At 33.6% G+C, this 15,136-nt stretch overlaps 1 protein-coding gene, 1 long non-coding RNA gene and 1 pseudogene across 3 annotated transcripts; 2 read left to right on the forward strand and 1 right to left on the reverse strand.

Annotated features, from left to right (window-relative positions):
- Positions 1 to 5,059: 5,059 nt before the first annotated feature.
- LOC143551478 (uncharacterized) lies at positions 5,060 to 5,889 on the reverse strand. The gene is made up of 2 exons (XR_013138502.1): positions 5,842 to 5,889; positions 5,060 to 5,408 (listed from the first exon to the last, which is right to left on the reverse strand). It is a non-coding gene; the product is annotated as an uncharacterized LOC143551478 (long non-coding RNA).
- Positions 5,890 to 7,494: 1,605 nt separating this feature from the next.
- LOC143551480 (WAT1-related protein At1g70260-like) lies at positions 7,495 to 11,136 on the forward strand (annotated as a pseudogene).
- A 1,095-nt stretch (positions 11,137 to 12,231) lies between these two features.
- LOC143551500 (putative serine/threonine-protein kinase PBL28) lies at positions 12,232 to 15,086 on the forward strand. Of its 2 annotated transcripts, none has more exons than XM_077041916.1 (7): positions 12,232 to 12,394; positions 12,479 to 12,675; positions 13,385 to 13,583; positions 13,654 to 13,817; positions 13,887 to 13,991; positions 14,580 to 14,702; positions 14,784 to 15,085. In XM_077041916.1, the coding sequence occupies exons 1-7, from the start codon at positions 12,325 to 12,327 to the stop codon at positions 15,018 to 15,020; spliced, it is 1,095 nt and encodes a 364-aa protein (XP_076898031.1). In that variant the 5' UTR covers positions 12,232 to 12,324; the 3' UTR covers positions 15,021 to 15,085. The 2 variants fall into 2 exon arrangements, with proteins under 2 accessions (XP_076898031.1, XP_076898032.1); XM_077041917.1 differs by having other exon boundaries at positions 12,378 to 12,394; positions 12,489 to 12,675; positions 13,645 to 13,817; positions 14,784 to 15,086.
- Positions 15,087 to 15,136: the final 50 nt, after the last annotated feature.

The raw sequence follows: 15,136 nt of genomic DNA on the forward strand, positions 1-15,136 counted from the left end.
AATGTGATGGCTTCCTCAAGGTTCGCGGGTTTTGACCAAGTACCGGATTTTCATCAGTAAACCCCCAATATATTTATCAATTTCACGTTCGGTTGGGGTAACCAAATGGGTAACAAGGATGCTCAACTCTCAGAAACGGAGTGAGTAAGCGACGTTATAACCACTTTCTTGCTTACGCACCCTCCGCTAGGACCACTTGAGAGTGACCTATCATATAAGAATATTATTATGGAAACTCATTTCCTTATAAAGAACTTCCATTTTCTTTCAAGTTTCCATGTGGGATCAAATTACATTCCATATTTATACCCATGTGGGAACTTCCATATTTTTCCATCTTTCAATGTGGGATGAACTTATCCTTTCATTTTATTCAAAGTGAGGTATTTCCATTTTCTTATTTTATATTTTCCATCATATGTTTTGGAAAATTTGGAAATATTACATTCTCCCCACCTTGGAATAAATCTCGTCCTCGAGATCCTTAAGAGAGGTTATTATAACTTTTCTGCATATGTAATTGATGCAGTCAGTTAATGATATAGAACATCATAAGTAATTGTAAATTTCTAAGCACAATGGCCAGTTGTGTTTAATTATTTACATTACTTCTGTATTCTAAACATTTACCGATGTTAACTAGAATATATTTCGATTCAGTCTTCTTTTGAATCATTCTTCTTGATTAACATTTCAGCTAATCATGCTTTATTTCTTATATCCTTTGTGTAATGATGACAACTTTCCCGTGTCCATTATGTATGGCAGTAATTTCGTATATCAGCTTTAGCTAATTAGCTACTGATCGTATTCGTTTAATAGTTTGGAATGGTCCAATAAACCTTGGACTCAACTTTCCTTTCCATCTGAATTGAATTACTCCTTTCCATGGAGATCCTTTTATCTCTAATCTCGGATTTCTATTGGCTTGCGTAAATGATCTACATAACTCTTATGATGATCTCTTGTTGTTTTTCCGTAAATGTAAATCTAAGCATTTGTTTCTCATATTTCTGCTCAACACACTGGAATTTGACACTTTTTTTCCATAAAGTGTTTTAAATGAGGTAGCATTAATGTATAAGTGATAACCATTAGTGGCAAATGGTTATTCCAATTTCCACTATCCTTATAGCATGAATTCTAATGTTTGTATGGTCCTTTCATTTTGACCATTAGTCTTTGTATGGTATGTTATGCTTAAGTTTACTCTTGTTTCCATAGCTATCTGGAAATCTTCCAAAAATGAAAAGTAAATCGATTATCTTGATCAGACACTAAGAACTCCATAAAGTGAGACAAACCTGTCTACATATAATTTAGCTAATTTTTTTCTATTTAAAAGTTCCCTTCACCGGTATTCAATGAGTTGTCCTTGTTAATCTATCCACAATCATCCAGATTGTGCCATTACCTCTTCTTGCCATAGGTAATTAATAAATACCATTGTTATTAATTTCATATTTCCATTTTGACAAATCTAATTTGTTGAAGTAATCCTAAATGGCTTGTGATGTTCGGCTTTCCACTTGCGAACAAGTTGAACATGTTGATACTTAATCTGCCAGTAGATTTTCTTCTATCCTAATATATCTTATTCCTTTAGGGCGTATCGTATATTTTTTTTGCTGAGAATCCTTTCTTGTAGATTTCTTTGGGTAAGTAGCCAGATTCTTCTTTTCCTGGAATTTCCAATTCCACTATTATCATTTTTATTTCTTTTAATCCTTTAGTATCATTAGTAGTAGTTGCTTCACGATTGTTTTCTTAATTGCTCTGTTAAATCAATATGCAGATTTTGTTTAAGAGCATACACTTGTTTTGATTTTCTCATGATGCTTACTGCTTTAAGCATTTGTCACCGTATTAGGCTAAATTTTATACTTGCTAAAATTTTTCCATAGAGCGTACATCGCCGCCTCCTTGGTAGCTCAAGAAGATACGTGGATTAGAAAGTTCATTGCCGATCTAGGGGTAGTCCATACCATTCAGGACACTTTAGAAATCTTTTGAATCTTTTGTGACAACGAGGGTGCGTTTGCTCAAATCAAGGAACCCCGTGCACATCAAAAGACAAGGCATATTGAGCAGAGATTCAACTACATAAGGGATGAAGTTGAAAAGGGAAAGATATGTATTCGCAAAGTTCACACTGATCAAAACATTGCGGATCCACTCACGAAACTCCTAGAAAGGCCAAAGCATGAGGGTCATACGTGCGCCTTAGGACTTCGATATTCTAGTGATTGGATTTGATCAGATTTTGTATTTGGATATCGGAACAATTATTTTAAACTCAATCATATGGTTTTGGTTATGATTATGTTTTTGAGTTATGTTCCACTTTGCATGTTTAAGTCCGTGAATAAGTCAATTATTCTAAATGTCCCTAGTCGATCATATTTGTGGGAACAAATGTGAAGGAAAGACTATCATGAACTTGGATTGGTAGATATTCATGAAGTATGAATATAGTAAGGGTTTGCTGCCAAGGTTCATAGATATTTATGAGATAAATATTGGACTGACCCGCATAGGTTGACTCCTTTTGTTAAAAAATATATATTTTAAACTTTTATTATCTGTGAATACGAAAAGTTTATTATAATGCCTCTAGATCTCTAGGGCAAGATTTATTGCTCCCAATTCTAGATCACGTATTTTATAATTTTCTTCATGCTTCTCCAATTGTCTGAATGCATAATAACTTTCTCATATTGCATTAGCATACATTCCAATCCTGATTTGGAAGTATCATTATAAACGGTGAAATTTTCAATTTCTTCTGGTAAGGCGAGTTTCAGGGTATCTGCTAACTTTTGGCATTATAAGTTACAAAATTTCCTTATTGCCTGGTTCATTATTTGACATTCTTTACATGTTAACTTTGTTAACAAGACTTCTATTCGAGGAAGATTTTGAATGAAAAGTCTATAATATTCTGCTAACCCTAAGAAACTATGATTTTTGTATGAGTTTTAGGAACTTCCCATAGCCTTTATTTTGGCAGTGTCCATATGAATATTTTCGTTGTTAATCAAATGACCTAGAAATTGTACTTCAAAATTTACACTTTGAGAATTTAGCATAAAGTCTTTCTTTTCTCAATAGTGTCAAAAAGTATAAAGATGTTTGACATGATCATAACTAGTTTTGGAATGAATAAGTACATCATGATTCCAAATACGGTTTACAAATCTGATTTATCATACCCATAAATGTAACTTGGGCATTGGTTAAACCAAACGACATTATTGTAAACTTGTAGTGACCATGTCTCGATCTATACACAGTCTCAAGAATATCTTGTTCCCTAATATTTCAAATATCTTCTTAATCTTTCTTTGTTGGTCATCTATATTACGGTTGACTTGGTTAGTTGTTTTAAAAAAAATTTTAATTGCCGACACCGATTGATTTGGTTTAGGGTTTAAAAAATTAAAAAAAAATATTGCTTACTTGTTTGTGTTTGTATATATTTTCACTTGTCAAGGAATAAGGTTACTAAATGTCATTAATCTTTTTCTTTTCCTTAATTGATTAAATCGATTTTAGAAAATTTATCGAGCTCATTAAGGTTTAATTAAAATAGATCATCAGTTCTTGATAAGGAATATCGATTCTTAATTGTGACCTTATTCAGTTTTCTATAATTGATACACATATTCATCAATTCAATTGGTGCTTATCCAAATGAGCTTGGTCTTATAAATCCTTTTTCTAGCAATTCGTCTAATTGCTTCTTTAATTCTAGCAAATATGTTGGTGCTTTAGCAATTGGCGCTACTTCTGGTATGACATAAATTCTAAATTTTAATTAATCAATCTGGTGATTATCCAGGTAAATCTCTTGGAAAAACATCGGCATATTCTGATACATCAGCATATTCTGATACTATGCCTTACTTCCTTAGGTAGTTTATTGCTTTCTTGAACTTTATAGGCTTAGAGATCTTGTCTCCTTGAAATTGTAATAATCTCTCATGTTGGCGTACAATTCTCAACATAATTCTTATTACATAGAATTTAATCATGATTGGCTACTAACCAATCCATTGAATCCGGTCAGATTTATCGAAAGTAAATTTGCTTAGAACCTAATAACTCTATCTTCTCTTAAGAATATCAAATTGGCATTTAAAATTGTTGATTATTGCAACTTTTACTTTATTTATATGTATCATTTCTATTTATATATTTTACCTTATACCGAAAAGCAAAGTACGATAATTATAAATAATATATTTTAGTAGTTCTTTTAGATGTATGATTTCCGACCGTAATAATTCTAAGTAAAGCTTTGCTTAATGTCCATCATTTGATAGCCTTCAGATCTTTATCTTCGTATTGTTTGTAATCTTATATCTTGAGTCTTAGCCTCATATGTTCCCTTAAGTATACTTGCTAGAGATTAGTTGTGTTTATTCCAACTTAAGAAATGGGTTGGAGTTTAAAGGTTGACAAGGTGCATAGGGATTTTATCATAATGTGGAACTGCCAATCTTTTATGCATCATTCTTTCTAACCGGCCTAGGTTTGATTGTTCATCGGGAAAATATCAACTTTTTAGTTTTCAACTTTTTGATTGTGGCTGGAGGGTTGATAGACGTCCCTACGTTGCTATTATTGATTGCCCATTGGAATATTTCATACTCATCTAGACATTTATTTATCTTCTTTGATATGGGTTTCTATGCAGCTCCATGTGAGTTGTGGTTCTAGCTGTAGTTGTGTTACACAATTTCTTATCTCTTTCTCCTTTTATTTTTCTTATCGATTCCAATTATTTTCTTTTTCTAAGGTTGGTTTTGATTTTGAAATACCATGGGTTCATTTGCGTTTCTTTAATTTCTATTTGTTGGGTTTATTATATCCATACTCATGTTGGTGATGGATAGATTTTTGGACTACTTCTATTAAGTTACTTATGCTATTTAACTAAATAACGAAATCTAAAATAAACCATATAATATGTATGGCTAGAATCTTATCCGTATAATTATCACAGAAGTAAACATGTTGATTTCCTAACTCTTATGTTTAAGAATATGTATTATTAAAAATACAAATGTTTCTTAAACCAGTGGCTCTGATACCACTTCTGTCACAGCCCCCGAACCCATACCCCGGGAGGGGAGCCGTGAACGCGAGTGGTGGTATCGGTGTTTATTATTTAGCAGCGGAAAATATTCATCAGGACCGTAGTTAGGAAAAATTATCAGAGTGTAAAACACCATGATTTTCATTTCATCTAGTTGGATATAATCCATTTATATCCTTACAAATGTTATATAGGGATAAACCCTATTTTACAAAAAAAAAATAACATGTTTCTTTATTCTGGTGATAAGCCACTTATTTAAGCTGGAAGGCCCGCAGGCACCATCCCTTTATCTTTATCATCTCACCTGAAACATGTTTTAAAATATTTGATCAGCGGGAAATACTGGTGAGTACATTCATTTATAATGCCACATATACAATTACAGCATTAAGATGTTTTTACACCTGCCTGCTTACAAATTACCGAAAGGTACTTGTCACTCGACCGTATCTGTGACTGTGGTCATATTACTTATTGGCTAACACTTGTCCAATAAGTAACGTGTAATAGCCCAGTAGGCAAGCCTTGTATACAAAACCCCACAATACCAGTAGTAACCATCCCATAAGTCTACAGAGACTTAATCACTGTAATGTATTTAAAATACTTTAAAAACATAATTGAAAACATTTAGACCATTTGCCATGAGTTTTATAGGTTTTGAAATCATCATGACAATGTCGGAAAAATAGTTGTCTCACGCAAATGTGAGTTGTATAAAAACTCGAATGTCTCACCTTGCAAGTTTACGGTTTATGAGCTTCCTGGTATTAAGCACCTAGGTTAATGACAATGTAGTACAGCTAAGTTAATATAATCCCATAATCATAACGATAATCACGAGATTAGAAACTTTACACGATAACACAATGTCTTACCTTATTCAGGTAGAGCTTTTGGATTCGTGTATAAAAGCTTCTTTCGATCGGATAGGATATCGTTACGACCACTCGGGTATTATACCAACATCCTTAAGAAAATTTGAGAGAGAGAAAATTCTGAGCAGGAAATGAAGGCTGATTTCGCCCCTTTTTATAGTTGATTTTCTTACCCGAGCGTCGCGTACCGCGACGGGTTGATGAGTCATCCCCATTTCTTACGCGTGTCAGGTGACGTGGCAGTATGCGTAACTTCCACGTCGCGGCGGGTCACTTTGGGAGCCTATCGCGTACCGCGATAGGTTGATTTTCTAAAAATTATAATTTTTCACAAAAATACTAAGGCGGCCCTAGGCGATGCGAGCGTGCGAAGTGCATAGTGCGCCATCAAAGCGCCATATTGCGCCCATCGCCCGAGCCCGTGCGCGTTCGGGTGCTTACGCACCCTCCGCTAGGACCACTTGAGAGTGACCATTCATATAAGGATATTATTATAGAAACTCATTTCCTTATAAAGAGCTTCCATTTTCTTTCAAGTTTTCATGTGGGATTAAATTACATTCCATATTTATACCCATGTGAGAACTTCCATATTTTTCCATCTTTCAATGTGGTATGAACTTATCCTTTCATTTTATTCAAAGTGAGGTATTTCCACTTTCTTATTTTATATTTTCCATCATATGTTTTGAAAAATTTGAAAATATTACATACTTTATCAATGAAATAATTTATAAAATAAATTAAAATATTGTATAATAGAAATAAAGTGTAAAAAAGTTATATAAATCAATGTTTATAAAACTAGAACATCACATATTCTTACCATTATTTAAAATGATGAACTAAAAGTAAATGTGCGCATAAATCCTTACTAATGCGCTGTGATGTGAAGTGGTTAATCTCAATTTCTGTCGGATGATTTTCTATAAAGTAAAAAAAAAATGATTAATTTATAAAAAAGTTTAAAACAAATGATAATTTAGCTCTGAATTTTATCTGCTCAGTTGATTTTCATTAAAGTTTTATAAAATCCGAAAATTTTGTATTTTCCTTAAATGTTCTCTCACTTCAACAAAATTTTGTTGGGCATTAATTATCGTAGATTAAATTACTAAATTTAATTTTCATTTTTATACATATATAAAAGTACTATTGATTTCTTAAATCAGCAAAATGATAAGTTTCCCTACTTTATTGTTAACTCTTTTGCATGAAACTTATGTGCAAAACTTTTGTTCGTTTGATTATAATAGAAACTTATATGAAAAAGAAGAGAATTAAATAATCAAAATATATACTACGTTGCCTTCCCTCTATGTGATTGGGCCATTCAATTCGAGTAGCTACAAAACCCCTTAATTAATTAATTAATTAATTAATTAATTAAGAGTACCTTCACCATTTCCTCAAGGGTTACTCACTCACTCCATCACTCCAATTTGAATCCCTATAAATAGGCTGTCTTTGCAACGGAATCTTCACTATCTTGACATACATTAAAAGAAAATCATGGTGATGAAGGCTATGGTGCTAGGTGAAGTCGTGCCATGCATGCTAATGGCTTCAATGGAGTTTTGTACCATCGGGTTAACCATCTTGGCTAGCACCGTCTTGTCCAAAGGGCTAAGTCCCTTGGTGTTTGTCGTCTACACGAATGCACTCTCTTCTATCTTTCTTCTGCCTTACAACACGTTCATCGTCACTAAAAACAAGTTTGGTTCTTTCTTTTAACTAATTAATTAGTATCATAATCATTACAAGATGACCTAGTGATGAGGAGTAAGGACCTAATATATAGTCCAGGTTCAAACCTTCCGTAGGTAAACATCTTGGATGACCATTGTTATCCAAAACAAAATATAATTAACATCATATGAATATATGATCATTCAAATTAATGTTACCCAATCGAACAAAAAGTTTGATTGTGAATTCAGATGCATTTTGCATCTAGATCATCACCATAAATAACACATGATGAACGAATGCATGCATGTTCGCGTGATTGAATGTTTTAGCATGTTCATAATACCAATGGTTAGTTAAAGTTTGTTTAATTCTATATTGGTTATATATTTTGCAGGAGAGAAGATCTTCTGCCACTATTTTTTCTTCTTGGTTTCGTTGGGTTTGTATTCTTGCTCTTGATGATCCTTACTAGCGATGGCAATCAGTCGATAAATTTTTTGAACAGTAACGCATGGTTAATAAATAGTAGAAAGTTGATCACTAATATATATTAATTATGGTAAAGGAAAGTGAAGATCAATGACCAAGTTAATTTCTAATTCTTTCGAAATTCCAAATAATTATGAAACTTTCAAAGGAAAAAGCGATTTATGAAACTTTGGAACTAAAATTAAAACCATTTGTAGGAAAACATGGGACAGTCAGTTTAATATGTACGTGTTTGAGCTTCAATTCAATATGGATCATAATATATATATATATATAGTCAGATTTCTTGATCTGATTATTTAAGTTTTAATTTGTGTATGTATACGTATACAGGGTGACAATGGCACAAAATCTAGCGTTTGTTGGATTGAGTTACAGTTCACCGATCGTTGCTATTGGAATGGGTTGTACGATCCCCTCTATTTCATTCATTCTTGCTGTCTTTTGCAGGTTCGCTTCCTTCGATTTAATTACGTAGATATCTTTTTATTAACTGAAGAATAATAATAGTACGTAGCTCTTATATTGAATAACAAACATGCTAGTATGAAAATAGACTTGAAGGTTTTGAAAATATATAAATGTCTACTTTCATGCAACAAAACCCTATATAATATAAAATCGGTTTTAAGTAAGTAAACCATCAACAAATATGTACACCATAGAAAATGATCCGTAATTAGTGCAGTGGTTATAAATACAAACATTGGAATATAAAATCGGTTACTGATGCATATATAGTATATTTGCATGCATGCAACCATGCATTGTCTAAGGAATTGGTTCACACGTAAATTAATTATATATGAATGTTTCACAAAACAGATTTTGACATAGGAAATTTTAGTCTGAAAAAGTTTCACATGACAGATATTGATAGCTTTGTTAGAAAATGGCCGTTTTCTAGTAGTGAACTAAAAACTTGCGTACATATATTTATAATCACATACCAAAGGACCTTTAAATGGTATCGCTTTCGATGAGGTTAAGGGTTCCGTTTCCGTGATGAACAATGGTGTAGAATTTAGCTACAGGATTAGAGTGTTTATGTTTTGCTCAAATTATAGATTTATATACACGTACATTTGGGTGCCTAGCTTGCGGTGCGCGCATATAATGTATATATGTGTGAACCCTCGGGTGGGCAAAAGTAAAATTGCACTAATTTTGACGTAATTTTACTAATTTTGTGAAAATAACGTTAAAAGTGATGGAAGGTTAATCAGGCATCATGTGGTGGCGTTGATAGCCGAAAGACAAGGGTACATGCACCAATCAGCCGGCGTCCCGATGATTGAGTGCTATGTGCCTTATGTCCAAGGCTTGATGCAAAACTACTATCGAGCCGGGGGTCTCACCGGAAGTAGCCTCTCTATCCCCATGGGGTAGAGGTAAGGCTGTCTACATCTTACCCTCCTCAGACCCTACCATAGCTTTGCTATTGGTGGGATATACTGAGTACGATGATGATGATGATGATACATGTACATTTGGTTAATAAGAAAATTCACAAACTAAAGACAGTACCTTATGCTGTATATATAGTTCATTTAATTAAAATATCACATCGTATATTATAATTGTATTTAAATAATTGCATTTGTTTTGACTTAAATTAGAAATCGTTTAAGAGAATATTTGGTTCAGAATTAGAAGTGGACGGTGGCTCCAAAAAGCACCCTAGAAAGACAACTTACGTCAGTTTTGTATGCATGGAAAAAATCCAAATAGATTGTAAAAAGTGTTATTAAAATAAATTATGAATATTATATGTACCGAGATATACAACTATACAAAAATATTGTTAGTTCATGAACTCAAAATTACGAGCAAAATGTTATGAGCATTTAAAACACAGAAATATTTTATATTACCATATAGTGATTACTAATTTGTTATTGTTTATAGAAAGACAAAGGTGGATTTGAGAAGTTCAAGCAGTCGAATACATTGATATCTGTGGTTGGAGCCGTGACGCTCACACTCTATAGGGGACCCGTGGTAAAGGACCCATTGACTCATCTTCAACGAGCTCCTCGACTCTTTGTTTTCTTATCTCACAATGAAAACTGGGTTCTTGGTTGTGCACTTTTTGCAGCCGCGTCCTTACCTTACTCAATATGGAATATTATTCAGGTTTTACATGACCCTATATAAAACACATATTTTTTAATAACGTCAAGGAATGTTGTTAACGTCCATCAAGTATATATTATTGCTAAACTGTCATCTAAGATTTACTTTTATTATTGATGACAGGTGGGAATAATCGAAAAATGCCCTGATGTAATGACAGTGGCTTCTAGTTCTACCTTATTTGGGACATTTCAATCCGCTTTGCTTGCTATAGTCATAGAAACAGATCCTACAGCATGGAGGCTTGAACTTGACATGGCACTACTTGTCATTGTGTTAACGGTAAGCAATTTAGCTTGTTTATATCATGCGTATCATTGTCTTGTACTTTTACGGTTTAAGAAGTAACCATAAGTCTGATTACCATGTGTGTCTTCCTTAATAGGCGCTATTTGGAAGTTTAATTAAAAGCCATGTATATATGTGGTGTGCACAAACAAAGAGCCAGTTTTATGTTATTATGTTCAAGCCTTTCGGGGTTATAGTTGCTGGCATGTTTGGTTGCGTTTTCTTTGCTCAAACATTTCATTACGGAAGGTAATCGTTTCGAAACATTACATAATAACTTGTTACCAATCTTAGTTTGTTTTGGCATTATTAACTTTTCCTAAGGCACAAATAATGCAGCTTGATGGCCGCAGCGATATCGGGAATTGGATATTACACTATGATGTGGGGTCAAATCAAAGAGGATGAAAGTAAGAAGGCCAAAGTGAACACACAAGAAGAGAGAGCCCCTCTTTTACAAGAAGAACAAGTTTAATCAAGAGGCGTTTCAAAACATATATGTATGCATGATATGTAGACTAGGGTGTTTTTGATGGCCCTAACTACAAGCATAATGTACAATCTTATATTATGCAAGAAATAAATAATAAGATTTGAAGTTGTGGATGAAACTAAAATAAAAATTATAGAATGGTTATCTAGCATCAATGAAGCGGTTATCCAAGTATGCATACAAAAGAAATTAATAATCTCTTATCTTACTAGTCTATATAGCTTGTAAACTCTAAATATTACAACTTAATCTCAAATTGGTTGGAAAGCATTAGAATATTGTTGTAGTTCAACTCAAACGTTAAGTCATAGTTCGAAAAATAACACTTTTTCATTTAGGGTAGAAGGCAAACAGGGGAAGGATAGAATCAATAAAAAAAAATGCTTGTGTATACCCCTCCCCCCTTTTATAATTTTTTTTACAAGAAAATTAGTCTTTAAGTATCTGAGAAGAGTGTTGTAATTGATTAAGAGGTTTCGAAATATCTTAAAGAGTGTAAATAACATAGCATTGTAGTATTGGTCCGTTTTTAAAACAAACTTGTAAATTATTTCAAATGATTACTAATGCAACCAACTAACCCCTCGATAAAGTATTAGAAACCAAAACACTAAATGTCATATTATTGTTCAATTAGTTTTAATTTAATTTCAATTTTGAATCTTTAATATAAACTGAAACTAAGACATTTCATTTTGTAAAATCTTTGTCACGTCATATCATTGAAAATTTTCATTTAGTGGACCACGTCATATCTCATCACATAATAAATATTATTAAGAAATAAATGCACGCACATATCGTTCCAAAAAAATAGTGAAATTAATCAAAATTAAGAGGAAATAAAATGATTAAAGAAACCTTAGAAAAGGACTTGGCAACCACAATACTCTCCAAGAAAATTCAAAAATAATTTATTGATGGTAGAATGGTTAAATACAAACATATAATTCCAACCACCACTTGTACATCATGCAATAATATGTTGTACATAGATGTTGGAGGGAAATATCAGTTCTTATTTCATTTTCAAAGATCACCAACCAAGTATTCTTTTGTTAATATATTTCTTTCTATTTATGTTCATATATTTTTCTTCTACTTCAAGTGAAATATATAATATATATCCCTTCATAGGTTGTTGTTAAGTTAACCTACACTTGCTTTATACATACTCTCAATACTCTACTACTCATATTATTATGTTTATGTAATATGTTGTAACAACAATAATAATAATAATCATGCCATTCGGGTTGGTTTCGGCTTGGAATAAACGAAGGAGGAGCAAGTCGGACGATCATCTTGATCCATGTAAGTTTCGTTTCCTCAGTCGTTTGTTTATACAAGTTTTCGTACGAGATTTCTTGAAATTCTAATGGTGTGATGGATTTTCAGGGGTTTATAGGCCTGTTGAGTGCTGGAAGCTTGAACATGATCAAAATATTCAAAACCGTCCTCCGAAAAGGAGACATGAATCGTCGGTTTTTACGCTAAAGGAAATGGAGGACGCGACGTGTTCTTTCAGCGAAGAGAACCTGCTTGGAAAAGGTGGGTTTGGCAAAGTTTACAAAGGAAAGCTGCACTCGGGTGAGGTAAGTTTTCGGAAAGTTATAATCTTTTGAGTATAGTTTCTTAAAGAAAACCAAATATAGTATCTTGATAAAGACATGATTATATCATATTAGGAAAAAGTAATAGTTTTTGAATGAAAAATATTACAATCTTGAAGTTTGGTATTGCAAAGTTGTGGCAAACAAGAAAATGAAGGTTTTTTAAGGTGCCCAGCTAACAAAATGGTTTATCATATTTGTTCCCACCAGTCCACAACTAACGGAATGATAACGCCGTTAGTTGCAGGTCGCCGGAAAAACAATTTTGCCGGAAAACTCACATTTTTTTGGGAAAGTCAATATTTCCGTCCCAAACATCTTTGTAACCTTAGATCAAAATTTAGGAACTTTTTTTCTAGTAAAAGCCCCCAATTATTGAGGTCGTCGGAACCTTAGAACCATCGTCGGAAAAGGTTGGTGGTACTCAAGTGGTGGTGGTGGTTGGTTAGTGGTATTTACGTGGTGTTTCCCGGTAAAAATATGTAACCTTTCCAGCCAAAAGCATTTTTCCAGCGACCTGTAAGTAACAGCGTTAGGTTTCTGTTAGTCGCTGACTGTTGGGGGAAAATACGTTAAAAGATGGGACCATTAGCAGCGCCAAAAGATGATAGTTGGGATTAATAAAAACTTAGAAAAAAAGAAGAGATTTTGAATGAAAAGTGAGAATCTTGATTAATTGTTTTATTGGAAGATTGTGGCAATCAAGAAAATGGAGTTACCGGCGTTTAAAGCAGCAGAAGGGGAGCGGGAGTTTCGGGTTGAAGTTGATATTTTGAGCAGACTGGATCATCCAAATCTTGTTTCCTTGATCGGGTATTGTGCAGACGGGAAGCACAGGTTTTTGGTTTACGAGTACATGCAGAAAGGAAATCTGCAAGATCACTTAAATGGTATTAAAAGTAAATATTTTCGCCAGTTAAACATTCGGTGCATATTGTCATCTGAACAAAGTGATTACAGGAATTGGAGAAAAGAAGATGGATTGGACTGTGAGACTTAAAGTGGCAATTGGTATAGCAAGAGGACTTGCTTATTTGCATTCAAGTTCTGCAGTTGGAATACCTGTTGTACATAGAGACTTTAAGTCAACCAATATTCTTCTCGGTGATGACTATGAAGCAAAAGTATATATAACTTTCTTCACTTTCATTAATATTTGGTTTACAAAACTGAAAACTAAACGGTTTTCGCAGGTATCGGATTTTGGTTTGGCTAAGTTAATGCCAGAGGGCCAAGAAAATCATGTGACAGCAAGGGTTCTCGGTACATTTGGCTATTTCGACCCGGAGTATACATCAGTAAGCAGAAATTTTATTTGTTCAATGATAAACAGGATTACATTTCTGTTAATATTGACCTCAACTAGGGGTACAAACGAACCGAGTCGCTTGCGAGCTACTCGAGCTCAAATCGATAAAAAGATTGAAACAAGCAGAGCTTTTTCGAGCTCCCGCGCCCGAGCCTCAAGGAAAGCTTGTTTCGTTATCGAGCCCGAGCTCTAGGCTTGTGTGTTTATAAGTTTTACCTCTTTTGGACTTATATTTATTTATTTCACATTGCACAGCCAAGCTTTGGCTCCTTTAAGGTAGGTAATACACAAGCTCGAGACGAACTTAGGCTCGTTTATAAGGTTTTTTTTTTTCAAAATATATATAAAATAAATAAAATTGTATATAAATTAATTGACAAATAAATAATAAACGAGGCGAGCTTGAAAAAACAACTTAAAAGCCACGCTCGAGCTCTCTTAAGTCAAAATGATAAGAGCTCAAACCTAGTCAGGCTCGGCCCGGATCGTTTACACCCCTAACCTCAACATTATGAACATATACGCTATAGTGTCATCGTGTTTATTTGCTAAGCTAATAAAGATACTTTGCTAACAGACAGGAAAGCTCACTTTACAAAGTGATGTATATGCATTTGGAGTTGTTTTGCTTGAACTTTTGACAGGGCGCAGAGCCGTGGATCTCAACCAAGGACCCAATGATCAAAATCTTGTACTTCAGGTACGGTTCTTTAACTAACTAATAAGGACCTTATAACGGTATCTATGCCAAGTCACCAAGGGTATTTTTGGAAAATTGCAGGTTAGGCATATATTGAATGACAAAAAGAAGTTGAGAAAGGTGATAGATCCAGAAATGAGCCGAAGCTCATACACAATCGAGTCAGTATCAATGTATGCAAACTTAGCATCAAGATGTGTGCGAGTTGATAGTAACGAAAGGCCGTCAATGGAAGAATGTGTGAAAGAACTCCAAATCATCATTTATACAAACTCTAAAGGATTGGGCATGGCAATGCACGCGTTTAGAATGTTATGAAAACTTTATAGACTCCTTTATGTTTTCAAAATAACTAATTTTCTATTCTGTAAACAAGTATAGCATAATCTCATTAATTCGAGGATACCGCATATCTTCATAGATAAAAGAATGAG

Source organism: Bidens hawaiensis, unplaced genomic scaffold (assembly GCF_021521415.1).
Source record: "Bidens hawaiensis isolate Kalapana, Puna unplaced genomic scaffold, B.hawaiensis_p1.1 tig00016458_1, whole genome shotgun sequence".
NCBI lineage: Eukaryota > Viridiplantae > Streptophyta > Magnoliopsida > Asterales > Asteraceae > Bidens > Bidens hawaiensis.